Genomic DNA, 18,277 nt, shown 5'->3' on the forward strand with positions numbered 1-18,277 from the left:
TGGCTGCTTCCTCCAGAGTGCTGGGATTATAGGCCTAAACCACGCCTAGTGAAGGGGATATTTTCAATATCCTTTTGCAGATACTGTGAAGGTACAATGCCACAGGATACGCAGCACTTTTCCAAAAGGGAAGAAGTGGGGTACAGTGAAGGAATACTGGACCAAATCCTGTAGTGCCGTGCCTGATGTCAAAGGGCTTAGCTGGCCCCACCCTTTGGCCTTTGTTGCCTACAACATAATTCTCCCACTTAGGCTGATTCCACTCCTGTACACAGCTCTCCCTAGCAGATCGTTTTTTAACTTTGGCATGCGCCCAACATCTCGGAGTCTCCAATACAATGCACGGCTCCTTTTCACAGCTTCCTGCAATAGCCTTCCAGGGCTAACACACAGGGATGCCCTTGCTACACACCTGGCCTCAGTATCTCTCCTTAACTGTGGAGGAATTTCCACAGCCCCTTTACTTCTTTTTTTCCTTCATGACTTTACAGCCACATTCCCCTCTTGGTTTCTGATGGAGCCACCATGTGGTTGCTGGGAATTGAACTCAGGACCTTTGGAAGATCAGTCAGTGCCCCTAACCTCTGAGCCATCTCTCCAGCCCATGGCTCATGCTTTTATTCCCAGCACTTGGAAAGCAGAGGCAGATGGATCTCTGTGAGTTTGAGGTCAGCCTGATCTACATAGAAAGTTCCAGGACAGCCAGAGTTACATAGTGAGACCCTGTAGAGGGGAAAACAAAACAAAACAAAACAAAAAGCTGGCAAGCCATGAAGACACCCTGTAAGCAGCACTCCTCCATGGCCCCTGCTTCAGCTCCAGGCTCCAGGCTCCTGGTTTAAGTTTTTGCCCTGCACTCCCATGTGATGAACTGTGACCTGGAAGGGTAAGCCAGCTAAATCCTTTCTTCCTCAAGTTGCTTTTGATGAAAGTATTTATCTGAGCAGTAAAAAGCAAACTACAAGGGCTGGGCGGTGGTGGTGCATACCTTTAATCCCAGCACTTGGGAGGTAGAGGCAGATGGATCTCTGTGAGTTTGAGGCCAGCCCGGTTCTACAGAGTAATTACAGAACAGCCAAGACTACACAGAGAAACCCTGTCTTGAAAAACACAAAACGAAACAACAACAAAAAAGCAGAGAAAGAAAAAAAAAACAAAGTAGAACATGGGCCCTCTTTTTATGAAGTTACTGAGTTTTGGGGCTGGAGATGTGTCTCAGGAGAGCGTGTTAAAGCTGGACCCCATGGCACGCCTGTGGCTTCCAAGACAGTGGTGACTGCTGCTGGTGCCATCACCATTCATCACATCGCAGACCATAAACTCCTGTCGCGTGGGACACAGCTGTTTTATGGACAAATCGCTGCGGAACCTCCCTGCTCTCAAGTCGCTTACGGGTTCATAGAGACATGAGGTGGACCCACGGAAACTATGGAATGATCTCTGAATTGGTGAAATCGGCAGAGAACTATTCATAGTCCGCAGTTCAGTATTAAAAACAAGCCAACAACGACAGCACTTGTCCCCAGGCGTGGTGGCACACGCCTTTAATCCCAGCACTCGGGAGGCAGAGGCAGGCGGATCACTGTGAGTTCGAGGCCAGCCTGGTCTACAAAGTGAGTCCAGGACAGCCAAGGCTACACAGAGAAACCTTGTCTCAAAACAGGGTTCAAACCAAAAAACAACAGCACTTGTCATAATGAATTTCCTATCTTTCCTCATACAGAATAATTTCAAATCATTTTTTATCCGCACAAGTAAAACATTCAGGGGCCAGTGAGATGGCCAAGAGTGGTTAAGAGCGCGTTCTGCTCTTGTAGAGGACCCAAGTTTGGTTCTCAGCACCCATGGGTGCCCCACAGCTTCACGGCACTCCAGTGCCTGTGGCCTCCAAGTGCATCTGCACTCGTGTGCACACGGCCACACAGAGAGACACACAGTAATAAACAATAAAAACAAGGAACTGGAGCAATGGCTCAGCAGTTAAGAGCATCTGCTGCTCTTTCAAAGGACTTGAGTTCAGTTCCTAGCACCAGCTTTTGCCTCGAAACTGCCTATAAATCCAGCTCCAGGGGATCCCACACACTCCTTCCGACCTCTTTCCCCCCAAGACACGGTGTCTCTACGTAGTCCTGGCACTCACTCTGTAGACCAGGCTGGCCTCAAGCTCAGAGATCCACCTGTCTCTGCTCCCCCCGTGATGGGACTAAAGGCCTGCACCACCAGGCAGGGCACGGTAGCACATGCCTTTAATCCCAGCACTGGGGAGGCAGAGGCAGGTGGAATGCTGTGAGTTCAAGGCCAGCCTGGTCTACAAAGCAAGGGAGGAAAAAAAGAAGGCTTGCACCACCAATTCCTGGTAATTTATTTATTATTTATTATTTATTTTATTTATTTTTCCAGAGATGAGGACCAAACCCAAAGCCTTGTGCTTGCTAAGCAAGCGCTCTGTCACTGAGCTAAATCCCCAACCCCTTTGTTTTTTATTTTAAGTGAGGGTCTGGAGAGATGGCTCGGTAATTAAAAATATTTGTGGCTTTTGCAGAGGACCAGGGTTTAAGTCCCAGAACCCAACCATCTATAACTCCAGTTTTATGGGACCCAACGTTCCCTTCTACCTCTGCTGCACCAGGCACACATGTAGTTGACATGCATACATGCAGAGAAAATATACACATAAAATAAAACAAATCATTCTTTTAAAAAAAATTTGCAAAGCAGGGTGTGGTGGTACACACCTTTAATCCCAGCACTTGGGAGGCAAAGGCAGGCAGATCACTGAGTTCAAGGCCAGCCTGATCTACAGAGTGAATTCCAAGACAGCCAAAGCTACGCAGAGAAACCCTGACTTGAAAAAAATTGTTTTTACAGATGAGAAGGCATTGCTACCAAGCCTAATGACCTGAGTCTGATCCCCAAGCCCCACACAGCAGAGGGAGAGAACCCACTAATTTGATTTGTCCTCTCACTTTCACACGTGCACGCGGCACGTATATAGCTCCACCCACATACATGCATGTATCCTTCACACACAGAATGTAACTTTTTTGAGACAGAGTCTCTCTTGTGTACCTTTGGCTTTCCTGGAACTCACTATGTCGAGCAAGCTGTCCTCAGAGATCTACTTGCCTTCTGAGCATTGGGATTAAGGGCATGTGGTACTGCGTGACATGTGTGTGATTATTTTAAAAGTAAACTGTCCAGGGACAGCTATAGAGACACACACCTGCAACTACAGCGCTCAGGAAAGGTGTTGTCAGTGCTCCTTGTACACATCAGGCGAACAGGCACGTCATCTAGTTCACTGCACTCCACATCTGGGTTCATTTTGTTCCTTTTTGGAGACCAGGTCTCACATAGCTTAGGCTGGTCTCAAACTTGCTGTGTAGCTGAGAATAGCCTTACATTCCTGATCCCAGCTTTTGTTTGTTTGTTTGTTTTTTTTTCTTTTAGACAGTCTCACTATGAAGCCTTGACTGGCCTGGAGCTCAGAAAGATCCACCTGTTTCTGTCTCTTGAGTGCTGAGACACACTTTTAAAATTATTATTATTGTTGTTGTTTGGTTGGTTTTGTTTTTCAAGTCAGGGTTTCTCTGTATGGCTCTGTCTGTCCTGGACGGCCTCGAACTTACAGAGATCCACCTGCCTCTGCCTTCCGAGTGCTGGTTAAAGGCATGCACCACCATGCCTGGCTTAAATTAATTTTTATTATTTATTTTTGCGTGCATATGTGTAGGCACACAGGTGCTGTGGCATGTGTGTGGAGATCAAAGGACAACTTGTGGGAGTCAAGTCTCTCCCTCTCCCATGTGTGTCCTGAGCAGCAAACTCAGCTCGTCAGACTTGGAGCAAAATTCCCTCACCTTCTTAGCCATCCCTTTTCTTTCATTCTGTTCTCCCTCTTTCTGTCTTTCAACTTCTAGTTGTTTAGTTTTAAATTTTTATTACTGTGGTATGTGTGCATGGTGTGTGTGTGTGTGTGTGTGTGTGTGTGTGTGTAGGTATACCACAACATACGTAGTGTAGATGTCAGAGTGTGTTGAGTTTTCTCCTTTGGCCTTTATGTGGGTTCCAGGGATCAAACACCTGTCATCAGGTTTCTGTGGCAAACAGACACTTTTACCTGCTGAGCTGTCTCCCTACCCTCCCACCCACCCTTTCTTTTTAAATTATTTTTGCGTATGAGTATTTACCTGCACACGTACATGTATACCACACACATGGACCACAGAGAGCCTTAGATTCCCTGGAACTGGAGTTACAGATTGTGAACAGCCTTGTGGGTGCTGGGAACTGAATCCTGGTTCTCTCCAAGAGCAGCCAGTGCTCTTCGCCGCCGGGCCAGCGCTGCCCCCTCCCCTTCCGTCCTTCCATTTTGAGATAGGAAATTCACAATGGCCTCGGACTCACTATATAACCAAGACTGGCCTTGAACTAGAAATGGGACTGAAGCTGTCCTTGAGCTCCTGATCTCCTAACTCCCGCTTCCTAGTTCTGGGATTACGGGAATGCCCAACAATACCCAGTTTTTAAAATTCCCCTCAGCCATATCCAGTGCAGTTCTCTATGTCACCCTGGGGGTACATGATGTCGCGAGTGGAGACCAGCACACATACTCTGCTGTAGGCTTTTGAGTGGGAGAGTGACAGATTTCTTTTATCAGGAAGCTTAGGCGCACTGGAGAGGAACAAAATTAAGACAGAGAGGTAGGTAGGGGGTGAGTACTATGCTGGCGGCGCACGCTTTTAATCCCAGCACTCTGGACGCAGAGGCAGGTGGATGACTGTGAGTTCAAGGCCAGCCTGGTCGACAAATCGAGTCCAGGACAGCCAAGGCTACACAGAGAGAACCTGTCTCGGAAAAAAAAAATTTTTTTAAACCCCAAAAAACCAAAAAATACTGAAGGGAGGAAGTCAGACACTGGGAAAGATGGCAAGAGTCAGATGAGCGGCCTTGGCTGTAAACCCTGCACTCTGGAGTCAGGCGGCTGGCACGAATTCTCTGGGCTACAGTGTGTTCCTTCCTACTCATTAAAATAGAGAAAATAGCAGTATCAATCGTCAGAAATAAGGACAATGGGACCCTCAGTTAATTAAACCGAGTCATTTCAGATGAGGCCGCTTTGGGGCACATACAGTCTTTACGGGGCTCACTTGGTTGGTGAGGACCTCTCTGTTTCCGTGGCGTCACGTGGCCTCACGAGCAAAGGCTCCTTCCGGTTCCTGGCCTTCTCCTTCCGGTTTGCCTTCGCGGTTGCAGTCGTCACCTGGTTCATACGCTTCTGGTGCCATGAACTCGACGCCCCAGGTAAGCGACCCTTTTTGGTAGGCTTTAGCCACACAACCCGAGGGCAGCCGGGACCACTACCCGTTTTTGGTTTTTGGTTTGGTTTGGTTTGGTTTTTTGCTGTTGTGTTTTGTCACGGGAGGGAGGGAGCCCACCGAACATTTCAGGGCGTCCAGGCCTTGCCTGATCCGGTGGGGCAGCAGGCCTCGCTCAGGGCGCAGAATGGCCAAGGGATGGTAGCGACCTTCGCCAGAGTTTCTGTTCAAACGCGTGTTTCTGTAGAAATTTCTGGAAATGTTAATGCTTCTCTCTGCCTGACCACGACTGTATGGGCCGCTGAAGAATGGCCTTGTTGCGGTTTTTTGGAGACAGGGCCTTGCTCAGTAGCTCTGGCTGGCCTGGAACTCTTGGCTAGCCTTCTATCTCTTCACAAGAGTGAGTGACCAGTCCCAGCTGGGTGAGCATTTTAAGTGACATCTTTCAGCAATCATTTCAGTAGTATTGGCCAGGCTTCGAGGGCACACAAAGAGGTTGGTGAAAGATATTTTTATTTTGGGCTTGGCTGGCTGGAGGTGGGTGAAGGAAAAAAAAGTGGAGCCGGCCGGGCATGGTGGCACACGCCTAATCCCAGCCCTGGGGAGGCAGAGGCAGGCAGATCTCTGTGAGTTGGAGACCAGCCTGGCCTACAGGGTGGAGTGAGTTCCGAGACAGCCAAAGCAACACAGAGAAACCCTGTCTTGAAAAAGAAAAAAAGTGGAGGGGAAGGGAGAGGGAGAGGGGAAGGACTTGATAGAAGCCCAGAACTGATGGCCCATGGGTAATACGGAGGATGAGGGCAGCTTGAGAGCCAGAGGGTTTAACAATGACACCATGAGGCAGCTCACCGGAGACCTCTGACTATAACCCCCAGATGCTCTCATTATCCAATTAATTGGAAACTTTAAAAATCATGTCATTTAGTGATTGTATCAGCGTCATCATCACCATCAAAATGCTGGTAAATGAATGTTAAATATAATGCACTTACTAATTTATTTAGTGTGTAAGCGCTTGTGCTTTTGGGCAGCAATAATGTGGAGAGCAGATAGCTTGTGGGAGTCAGTTTTCTCCTCCCATCACACGGGTCCCAGGGATTGAACTCAGGTCTTCAGCCTCGGTGACTAGCATCTTTATTTGATGAACCATCTCTCCAGAACATAAAATTTTTTTTGTTTGTTTGTTTTGGGTTTTGTTTTGTTGAGACAGGGTTTCTTTGTGGAGCCTTGGCTGTCCTAGGCTCATTATGTAGACCAGGCTGGCCTTGAACTCACAGCATTCCGCCTGCCTCTGCCTCCGAGTGCTGGGATTACAGGTGTGTGCCACCACACCCGGCCCATAAGACTTTTTTTTCTCACCGGGCATGGTGGTACACGCCTTTAATCCCAGCACTGGGGAGGCAGAGGCAGGAGGATCTCTGTAAGTTCAAGGCCAGCCTGGTCTACAAAGTGAGTCCAGGACAGCCAAGGATACACAGAGAAATCCTGTCTCTAAAATAAATAAATAAATAGAAAGATTTTTTCCCCCTCATCGTTCTTTATTTCAAAGCTTTCTGATCTCTGGGCTCATTCTTTTTTCCCCCTTTCTTTCTTTCTTTTTTCCAAGACAGGGTTTCTCTGTGTAACCCTGGCTGTTCTGTAAACCAGGCTGGCCTGAACTCACAGAGATCTGCCTGCCTCTGCGTCCCAGAGTGTTGGAATTAAAGGTGTGCACCACTGCGCCTGGCTCTGGGCTCATTCTTTTTTTTTTTTTTTTTTTTACATTTTCTTATTAATTTATTCAGATTACATCTCAGTTGTTATCCCATCACTTGTATCCTCCCATTCCTCCTGCTTTCACCCTATTCTCCTCCCCTATGTCTATGACCAAGGGAGACCTCCTCTCCTACTATATGGTCATAGGCTCTTAAGTCTCATCTTGGAAACCTGCTTATCTTTTCTTTGTTTCAGTGCCACCAGACCTCCCCACCAAGGGGAACTGGTCAAATTTGGGGGACCAGAGTTCATGTCAGAGTCAACTGGGCTCATTCTTTTTTTTTTTTTTTTTTTTTGTCTTGTTTCCTCCCCCACCCCCAGACAGGGTTTCCCTGTGTAGCCTTGGCTGTCCTGGACTCACTTTGTAGACCAGGCTGGCCTCGAACTCAGCGATCCGCCTGCCTCTGCCTCCTGAGTGCTGGGATTAAAGGTGTGCGCCACCACGCCTGGCTAACTGGGCTCATTCTTGACAGCCCTCTTGAGTAGGAATATGGAGTCTGCAGAAGAAAGACTGGACAAAGTGGATTTTATTTTTCTGAACTTTTGTATGGAACTAAAACACTTCTTGGAAACTAGGATTTTGTTTTTTTAAAAATTTTTTTTTTTTTGGCAAGAAAATTGTGGTGGCAAAGGGTTTGAGTTTTGTTTGGCTTCTGGTTTGTTTGTTTCTGGGTTTTTTGTTTGTTTTGTTTTTTTATTTGGTTTGGTTTTTTTTTTCAAGTGTGTGCCACCATGCCCAGCTTGTTATGTTCTTTTGAAACATGGTTTCTCTGTGTAACCCTGTCTGTCTTAGAACAAGCTTTATAGTCAGGCTGGCTTGAACTAACAGAGATCTGCCTGCCTCTAGCTCCTGAGTGCTAGGACTAAAGGTGTGCACACTAAAACCTAGCTTGCTTTTTTTTTTTTTAAGATTTATTATTATTAGATATATATCTTGCTTGTGTGTATACGTGTGCACCACGCACATGTCTGGTGTCCCCAGAGGTCAGAGGAATGTGCCAAATCCCCTGAGGCCGGAGCTGTGGGACATGTGAGCTGCCTGTGGATGCTGAGAATGGACCTGGGTCCACATAAAATAAATAAATACATCTAAATAAGATAAGGAATAAACAAAAATGCCTAATAAGATGATGCATTTTAGCATGGACTTGTGAGTTGTTGGTTTGGGGGATAGATTGTCACTAGTTTCTTTTGAAGTCCACTAATTCTACAATTAATCTTCTGGACTTCAGTGACAAAAACAGGAACACACACAGCATGCTTGTCACTCCAGTTCTTATGTTCCTCACACCCTGGTGACCTTAATTATGAATATGAAACTAGTATGGTATAGTGGCTAATTTTTTTCCATTTTGGTTGCTTGTTGTTTTGTTTTTGAGACAGGGTTTCTCTGTGTAGCCCTGGCTGTCATGGAACTCACTCTGTAGACCAGGCTGCCTTGAACTCAGAGATCCACCTGCCTGTACTCCTCCAGTGGCAACCCAGCTTTTTTTTTTTAATTAATTCTTTATTTTTATGTATATGAGTGCTCTGTCTTCACACAAACCAGAAGAAGGAATCATATCCCATTACAGATGGCTGTGAGCCACCATGTGAGTGCTGGGAATTGAACTCAGGACCTTTGGAAGAGCAGCCAGTACTTTTAACTGCTGAGCCATCTCTCCAGCCCCTTCTATTCTTATTCCTTACTATTAGTGTATGTGTGTGTCAGAGAAGAACGAGGCGGGGGATATGAGAGAATTGAACTCCAATCATCAGGCTTGCACAGCAAACACTTAGCTACCGAGCCATCTCCCCAGCCCTGTGTTTTATTTATTGAGATAAAGTCTTGCTATATAGTTCATGCTGGGTTGAATTTACAGTCCTCCTACCTCTGCCTCGTGGCTCGCTTGGGAAAGCTCTTGCCTTACAAACACAAGGACCTGAATTCCATCCCCTGAACCCTGTGGTTGGTGCCAGGTGCTAGTCAGTCAGGCTCGCCTGTCAAGTAGTGAGCCAGTGAGAAGTCTGTCCCAAAGGAGGTGGGCTATGCTCCTAGCGGTAATACCTGATAAAATATCTTCCAGCCTCCACACATATGCACACACGTGTATGTACTCTCATACGTGCATTTTAAAAAGCAGTTAGTCTAGGTATGATGGTGCATGTTCATAGTCCCAGCACCCAGGATACAGAGTCAGGAGAACCAGGAGTTTAAGGCCATCCTCTAGATAATTCAAGGCCAACCTGGGCTATATGACAAGTTGTCAAAAATAAAAATAAAAACAAGCAAACAAACAAAAAAAAAACCTTTCTGTCTCCTTCAAGGCCAAGGATCTAAAAAAACTATTTGAAATTCTTTTTTGTTGTTGTTTTTGTTTTTTTAAAGATTTATTATTATGTATACAGCGCTGTCTGCATGTACACCTGCAGGCCAGAAGAGGGCATCAGATCACATTATAGATGGTTGTGAGTCACCATGTGGTTGCTGGGAATTGAACTCAGGACCTCTGGAAGAGCAGTCAGTGCTCTTAACTACTGAGCCATCTCTCCAGCCCCGTTTTTGTTCTTTTGTTTTTGGAGACAAGGTGTCTCTGTGTTATCTTGGCTGTCCTGGACTCACTTTTGTAGACCAGGCTGGCCTCGAACTCACATCGATCTACCTGCCTCTGCCTCCCACGTGCTAGGATTAAAGGCATGCACCACTTATTTGAAATTTTTATCCTCAGCTTATTTATATAGAAATCATTTGTGGTTATGAATTCATAAGTATTTGTCTTGTACTAGGTTATAATATTGCTTTACCTTGCTGTTGAGATGGCTCAGTTTGGACCGTCACACACTCTTCCAGCTGCCTTCTTACCCATGTGAACTGTGTTTGTTCTTCCCGTCATGCCTGGTTAGCACCTCTTTACCTTCTGTCCACAAATGTTCTAGGCTCCTTTTGTCTGTTTCCTGCCCCTATTCTAGAGTGCACCATTTATCCAAGACATAATGTTGGTGCCAAGTTGTAATCTTAGCAAATACGTCTAGAAGTTGGGGTAGATGGAGCAGATGGGCAGGAAGAAAACACAACCCCAGCACTTCAAAGAGGACTTTCCCAGGAGTAGCAGCCAGAGTCCCACATCCTTAGCTGAGAAATAGGTGACTCACCAGCTCCCAGGTTGTCTCCTCCCTCCCCCTCTTGCTGACAAGACTGTACCTAAACCAGCTTAGACAGAGACACCGTGGTCAGAAAGTGTCTCCACCCATGAGACCAAAGAAGAATGGCCAGTCTCAGACCAAAGCCGGACATTTACTCATTTACTCATGCCCAGCAGACATGTCCCATGCTTGTTCCATTAAAAAAGTATCACCCTTAACTTTATATTTTTAGCTTTTTGGCTTTTTAAAAATAATTTATTTAGTTTTATTTTATGTGTGTGAAGGTGTCAGATCCCTTGGAACTGGAATTACAGACAGTTGTGAGCTGCCATGTAGGTGCTGGGAATTGAACCCGGGTCCTTTGGAAGAGCAGGCAGTGCTCTTAACCACTGAGCTATCCATCCAGCCCCAACTTCTTGGTTTTTTGAGACAGGGTTTCTCTGTGTAGCCTTGGCTGTCCTGTCCTTGACTCCTTTTGTAGACCAGGCTGGCCTTGAACTCACAGAGATCCATCTGCCTCTTCCCTGAGTGCTGAGGTTACAGTCATGCACTCCTGGCTTCTGCCTCTACCTCTTTATTTTATTACTTTGAGATGAAGTCTCCCTGTGTAGCCTGGCTAGCCTGGGACTCAATAAGTAAGCCAGCTTGCCTCAAATTTAGAGAGATTTGCCTGCTTTTGACTGCTCAGTGCTGGAATTAATAGTGTGTGCCACCGTGCCCTGCTCTCCACTACTTTTTAAGCACTAGATTACAGAAGTGTGCCTTCACTTCAGATTTGTGTCCTGCTGGGAATAGAGCCCAGGATCTCATGCATGATAGTGCTCTTACCAAATCAGCTACATCACCAGCCCAGTAAAGTTATTAAAACCCAGGTAAGGCTGGACGCGGTTGCACACGCCTTTAATCCCAGCATTCAGGAGCCAGAGGCAGGAAGATCACTGTGAGTTCAAGGTCAGACTGGTCTATAAAGTGAGTCCAGGTCAGCCAAGGATACACAGTGAAACTCTGTCTCAAAAAAACAAAACCACAAAAAACCCAGGTAAAAGAACAATAGTATTCCAAAGAAATAAGTATGTTCAAGGGCGTGGTGTGTGTGTGTGTGTGTGTGTGTGTGTGTGTGTGTGTGTGTGTGTGTGTTGAGTAATTTTGTCCTGCACATCTGTGCAGCATCCCTGGGATTTCCAAATAACAGTTAGCAGAAGGCCCTTCAGAGACAACTACACTTCGCATTTCATTCTATAGCACTGACAGTGAAGAACAGAATAAGCAGCTCTCAGACCCGCTAGCGTGATATAATAGTAGGGCAGTATTTAAGACACCTTTCAGTAACTTGACAAGTAAACTTACGGGGATGTGTCTGAGGGATTTTGAGGCAACCAGATCATTAGCATCTTTAGATATTTGGATAAAGGGCATGGGGGAGGCAGACTTTGGAGTATAAAAGTGGGTACTGGAAAGCCCGCAATTTCCCAAAAGTGGTCAAGTCAGCAAGTTCTTTCTTAGCTGAGTTCTTAGGAGAGCCCTGTTTGTTTGTATTCTGTGGTAGGGCCTTGAATGTAGCCATGGACGCCCTGGCTCATCATGTAGACTAGACAGGCTTTGTTTTATGGCAGCCCTGCTGCCTAAGCCTCCTGTGTGCTGGGATTACAAATGAGTGGCATCGTATCAGCCTGGACAGCTAGTGTACTACCCGTTCCACTGCCTCTCCACAAACTCACGAATGTCTGCCTGCCTGGGTGAAAGTGTCTCAGTGATCTTTGCACACTGAGCTGAAGACTGCCTCTGACATCAGAGAAATGATTGCCTGGTGTTGTCTGCTGTGGCTGTAGTAGTGACTAAATTAGGATCAGGCTGCTGTCTCACTTGCTCTCTAGGCGACCTTGCTCCTTCCACCTGGGGAAGTCTTGTCTGAGTCTGTAAGTCGCTTTTAGTAGGTGGCCCAGAACAGCATCTGCAGGTGGGTAATTATGATGGGCACATGATAATGATACTGTTAGGTCCTGGGCTGGAGAGATGGCTCAGTACTTAAAGGTGCATGCTGCCCTTCTAGAGGACCTGACTTCAGTTCCCAGCACTCACTCGGCAGCGTCATAAATCCAGCTTTAGGGGATCTGAGGCCCTCTTTTGGTCTCCTCAGGCACTGTACCCACATGCACATATTCATAACCATGTAAGATACAATTCATTAAAAATAAAATCTTAGGGCTGGAGAGATGGCTCAGCGGTTAAGAGCACAGCCTGCTCTTCCAAAGGTCCTGAGTTCAATTCCCGGCAACCACATGGTGGTTCACAACCATCTGTGATGTGATATGATGCCCTCTTCCAGCCTGCAGGTGTATATGCAGCCAGAGCACTGTATAAATAATAAAAAATAAATCTTAAAAAAAAATCTTAGCCAGCCAGAGCTATTACATAGAGAAACTGTCTTGAATAACCAAAAAAAAAAAAAAATGTTTATTTTAAAAGGATAACAGAGCCAGGTGCAGCAGCCCATACCTGTAATCCCAGCACTTGAGAGGCAGAGTCAGCTGGATTTCTGAGTTTGAGGCCACCTGGTCTCAAAGAGAGTCCAGGACAGCCAGGGCTCAGTGTAACAGAGAAACCCTGTCTCAAACCAAATAAAATAAAATACTTTTTAAAAATTAGCAAGGCATGGTGCCACACACCTTTAATCCCAGCACTCAGGAGGCAGAGACGGGAAGGATCTCTGTGAGCTCAAGGTCAGCCTGGTCTACAAGTCCAGGGCAGCCAAGGCTACACAGAGAGACCCCTGTCCCGATAAACTAAACAAAAGCCCTGGCTTCCAATCCCAGCACCCTATGGCAGCTCACAACTAGCTGTAACTCCAGTTCTAGTGGATATGACTCCATCATACAGACAGACAGACAGACGGGCACAACACCAACGCCCATTTTTTTAAAAAAATCCAAAAATAGGAGTTGGAGAGATGGCTCAGAAGTTAAGAGCACTGACTGCTTTTCTAGAGATCCTGAGTTCAATTCCCAGCAACCACATAGATGGTGGCTCACAACCATCTGTAATGTGATCTGATGCCCTCTTCTGGCTTGGAGGTGTACGTGCAGCCAGAGCACTGTATACATAATTATAAATAAATAAATATTTTTAAAAATAATCTGGGCTCAGTGGTGCATGCCCATAATCCCAGTACTCAGGGAGGCCAAGGCAGGCAGTCTACACAGCAAGTCCAAGAAAGCCAAGGCTTTATAGAGGAACCCTGTCTTGAAAAAAAAAATTCTATGGGCTGGAGATAGGGCTCAGCGGTTAAGAGCACTGACTGCTCTTCCTAAAAGACCTGGGTTCAATTCCCAGCACCCACATGGCAGCTCACAACTGTCTGTAACTCTAAGATCTGACACCCTCACACAGACATACATTCAGGCAAGACATGAATGCACATAAAATTTAAAAATATTTAAAAGTATATTTGATAATGAAAGTATAAAATCCAGTGTGAACGAAGCTCCACAGCCTCTGTCTGAGTGGTTATTCTAACTGTGTAGAAGCTCAGTGGCCACCGAGTCATCTCTACATCCCCTAGGTATTTTTTTTTAACGTGCTAGACATTAATTATGGGGCCTCACATATGCTAAGCAAGCACTCTACCACAGATTACATCACCAATCTCTATAATATATGTGTGTATTTTTTGTTTGTTTGTTTTGAGACAGAGAGTTTCACTCTGTAGTCCTGACTGGTCTAGAACTTACTATGTAGATCAAGCTGGCCTCAAGGACACAGTGATCCTTCTGCCTCCATCCTGCCTCTATTTCTGCCTCCTCAGTGCTGGAAATAAAGCCATGCCACCACACCAGGCTAATAGGGTCTCACATTGTAGCCCAGGCTGGTCTCCGTCTGTCTCTGTGCAACAGAGGATGGCCTTGAACTTCTGATCCTTTGCCAGGTGTGGTGGTGCACGCCTTTAATCCCAGCTCTTGGGAGGCAGAGGCAGGTGGATCTCTGAGTTTGAGGCCAGCCTGGTCTACAGAGTGAGTCCAGGACAGCCAGGGCTACACAGAGAGACCCTGTCTGGAAAAAACAAACAAACAAACAAAAGAAGTGCTGATACTGTTACCTCCACCCCCAGGGTGCTGGGGTTAGAGGGTTGCCCTGCAGGCCAGTCAGTGCACTGGGACAAGACCCAAGGCTTTATACATGCTAGGCAGGCAGTCTAGGCTACATCCTCAGCCGCACTTACAGTAGATTTAAAAATACTTTATTGATCTGGTCATGGTGGCACACGCCTTTAATCCCAGCACTCAGGAGGCAGAGGCAGGTAGATTTTTGTGAGTTGGAGGCCAGCCTGGTCTACAAAGTGATTCCAGAACAGGACAGCCAGAGCTGTTATACAGAGAGAACCCCTGATTCGAAAAACCAACCAACCAACCAAACAAAACCAACTTTATCAATAAAATTACTGATGTTTACAACTCATACTACTATATGTATAAAAGGTTTTTTTTTTTAACTTAGAACAGGTTTAATGTGTTTAATTTGAACATGCTGTATTAATGGATTCTGTAGTTTGCATCTTCCTACTAACAATAAGTCATGGATCTACCAAAATATCATAGGCCGCGTCTTTGTCCTTGTACCTTCGTGATGACAGGTTTTCTTATCCCTTTCTTCTCTGGATGCTTTGCTATGCCTGGCTGTTCTGCAGAGGGAGGTCCAGGTCGATGGGCGGGGTCCGGGCCACTAGGGACATGCAGATGAGGTGGGCGGGACCCAACATATATATCCTCTGCTAGCCTCTAGCGGGCGTGCCCAGCTTGGACCGACTGTCAGCGTCTGTCTGCGAAACCTGCTTCCCCGAGCGCCGCGGAGCCTGGTCCGGGCTGGCCCCTCTGCTACCCCGGGAGCGGGCCATGCCGCCGCGGGAGCTGAGCGAGGCCGAGCCACCGCCTCTCCCGGCCTCGACCCCTCCTCCGCGGCGGCGCAGCGTGCCTCCGGAGCTGGGCATCAAATGTGTGCTGGTGGGCGACGGCGCGGTGGGCAAAAGCAGCCTCATCGTCAGCTACACCTGCAACGGGTATCCCGCGCGCTACCGGCCTACGGCACTGGACACCTTCTCTGGTATGTTGTACAGCCCTGGGGTCCCTGAGGCTGGGGTGGGGTTGTGCATTCGGTGACGTGCTAGCGGGAGGGGCACGGAAGACCCCGGGAGCAGGCCCGGAGGTGGCGCTGGTGAGGTCGGAGGGACTAGGATGCTGTGCCTAACTCAGGCTTTCCCCTCCCCACCTCTGCAGTGCAAGTCCTGGTAGATGGAGCCCCTGTGCGAATTGAGCTCTGGGACACCGCAGGGCAGGTGAGAAGCTGGCGTAGCCTTCCCTGGGCAAGGGGTTGGGGAGGGTTGGAGGCTGGGAGGATCCTTGCATGGAGCAGGCTTTGGGCTTTAGGAGTCGTGGGTCTCCACCCCCAAGTGAGAAGCAGGTGCTGGTTCCAGTGCGGAGGGAATGCTCTTACTAACGACTAGTCTTGTCACCCCAGGAGGACTTTGACCGGCTTCGCTCCCTCTGCTACCCGGATACCGATGTCTTTCTGGCTTGCTTCAGTGTAGTGCAGCCCAGCTCCTTCCAAAACATAACAGAAAAATGGCTGCCAGAGATTCGCACTCACAACCCCCAAGCACCTGTGTTGCTGGTGGGCACTCAGGCCGACCTAAGGGACGATGTCAATGTGCTAATTCAGCTGGACCAAGGAGGACGGGAAGGCCCAGTACCCCAACCGCAAGCCCAGGGTCTAGCCGAGAAGATCCGGGCCTGCTGTTACCTTGAGTGCTCAGCCCTGACGCAGAAGAACTTGAAGGAGGTGTTTGACTCCGCCATTCTCAGTGCCATCGAGCACAAAGCCCGCCTGGAGAAGAAGCTGAATGCAAAAGGTGTGCGCACGCTCTCCCGCTGCCGCTGGAAGAAGTTCTTCTGCTTTGTTTGAGCAGCTGTGGCAGTGCACGAGGTAGGCAGGTGGCCTGAGACTTCTGGACCTCGGACATCGGGTACTGGCAGGGCCTGGCCAACCCCTGGGACTCAGTTCTCTATTGAGCACAGGGGATATGAGTCTCGAGCCGCACACTCTGGTAAGCCAGGGTGAGCCTCTGTCCTGTGCAAGGGGTGGCTCTGATTTGCATTTCTTTGGTCAGGACTCACAGGAAAATCCCAGCACGTTGATTTTCATGGGCTAATCCCATCAGTGTCTGTATCCCTGAGCAGCCTGAGTAATTCCCAGGTTCATAGGGGCCACAGGTCAGCTTGGCTGAGTGCAGGCCCCTTGTAGGGGTCCTCGCCCTCTCCTAGCACAGGTGTAGCAAAGCAGGGAAACAGTTGGGCATCTTGGAGGACTGGCAGGTGGTCAGCCTTGTTGGAGAGCTTTGAGATGGAGAAGGAAGAAGCAGCCAGTGAAAGATTGAGAGGAGAAACAGAAAGCGAGGCTTGAGGTGGTGGCTGGAGGCAGATCAGAGGCCTGCGCCTGGAAGGAGGAAGACGGGAAAGAGAGCAGGGGTGGCCAGCTGTGGAGAAGGCTGACACCTGGGCTGCCCTCAAGCCCCAGGGCCAGGGAGGATAGATCTGTTCCCTGGGAAGAACTGGGTCTCAGGGCTCCCTAGGCACTGCCCAAACTGGCTGGGCCAGCAGAGGGCAGGAAGTGAGAGTCAAGGCCCAGCAAAGGGAGGGGGAGGAGCTGCAAATGAGAGCCTGAAGGAGGACGGGGTAGGGACCATCCCTTTCCCCAAGGTCATAGCTTAGAAGGTAAGCAAGCAATGTGCAAATAAAACCTTCTGTTTCTGAAGCTGCTGTCTCTGTGGTTTCCTGGAGCGGTCAGCCTAATGCCCTTTCATAACCTCTCCCAAGGCCCGACAGCCTGGGTAGATGGCTTGGGAACTGAGGCTTGGCTGAAGGGAGGGGGCTGGATCAGATGGGACAGTGTGATGGGAACTGGACTAGGGGGAACAGGTGTGGGGCTCGCTGCTTGGGGCTTGGCTTAGTTGGTTCCCAGGAGAGCTAGCGTGGGAAGCAGCCTGGAAACGGGTTTCCCCAGGTGTCAGCGCCAGAGCAGCTTTCCCATGACCTCACCAGGTAGGTGGGGCCCCTCCCCTCCCCCCTCCTTTCTAGGGTATGATGCTCAGCACTGGGGCTCCAGGACAATCTCAGCCCTCTAGCCTTTCTGCTCCCATCCTTTGGACAGTTTTTAGGACCCAGGGTCTGACTGGGGAATGTCACACACCAGCTTGAATACCTATTCCTGTACAGCTTTAATCCTCAAACCCTGGCCAAAGCTTTTGGTGGGTTGGTTGGACCAGTCTTTAGCCTTGACACACACAAACCTATTGAAGGTCAGGGTGCTGGCTGTGGACAAAGTAAATAGAGGTGTGGTCCCAGGAATCCTGTGTTCATGGTGGGTCACTGGTAGAAGGCTTGGATGGAGGGGAACAGGAATCCAAGGATTGGAACTAGAAGGCACTTTAAAGAGCATTTTGCGGGGGGGGGGGGGGGGGGGGACGACACAACTTACTTTGCATGTTACCAAGTATTTAGAGGAGCACCATAGAGTTAGGTGTATGGGTGGCATCCTGTGCAAGTCTTTTCTGAGGTACACCTAGGACACCTGCTAGGCACCTGCTGGGCCAGATGAGCACCCATACCTGTCACAATCCACTGAGGCCCAGGTCCCTCACCAGGAAGCTACAGGTGTGTGTGTGTGTGTGTGTGTATGTTTGTGCGCTCATGTGCACATCACTGAAGGACAGAAATACTAGCCAAGTGAAACTTTAGGTAATCCCAAGTTAGTTTTAGCCAAGAGTGCCTCCTATCCCCAGAGCACTAGCCACCTTCTTTTGTTTCCGTATTTCCTTAGGTGGAGGTGATAAGCTGCATTATGACAGATATCGTAGCCAGCTGTTACACTAAGCCAACCTGGCATGCTTTGTTGGATAGAGAAAGACCCAGGTTCAAGATCAAAAGTTTAAGTCCTGACACCCATCAGGCAAATAATTTCCTTTGTTTGGTTTGGTTTGGTCTTGAGACAGGACCTCACTTCATAGCCCTGGCTAGCCTAGAACTCAAAAAGAT

The 18,277-nt window shown here is 48.1% G+C and overlaps 1 protein-coding gene across 2 annotated transcripts; it reads left to right on the forward strand.

Moving 5' to 3' along the window:
* Positions 1-5,201: 5,201 nt before the first annotated feature.
* On the forward strand, positions 5,202-16,997 carry RHOV (ras homolog family member V). 2 transcript variants are annotated; one of them, XM_084776393.1, is made up of 4 exons: positions 5,202-5,304; positions 14,966-15,290; positions 15,464-15,522; positions 15,705-16,997. In XM_084776393.1, the coding sequence occupies exons 1-4, from the start codon at positions 5,287-5,289 to the stop codon at positions 16,146-16,148; spliced, it is 846 nt and encodes a 281-aa protein (XP_084632519.1). In that variant the 5' UTR covers positions 5,202-5,286; the 3' UTR covers positions 16,149-16,997. The 2 variants fall into 2 exon arrangements, with proteins under 2 accessions (XP_084632519.1, XP_084632520.1); XM_084776394.1 differs by lacking the exon at positions 5,202-5,304 and adding an exon at positions 5,745-5,813.
* The last annotated feature ends 1,280 nt before the right edge of the window (positions 16,998-18,277 follow it).

This window comes from Acomys minous (genome assembly GCF_964271855.1).
Source record: "Acomys minous genome assembly, chromosome: 3".
NCBI classification, from domain to species: domain Eukaryota; kingdom Metazoa; phylum Chordata; class Mammalia; order Rodentia; family Muridae; genus Acomys; species Acomys minous.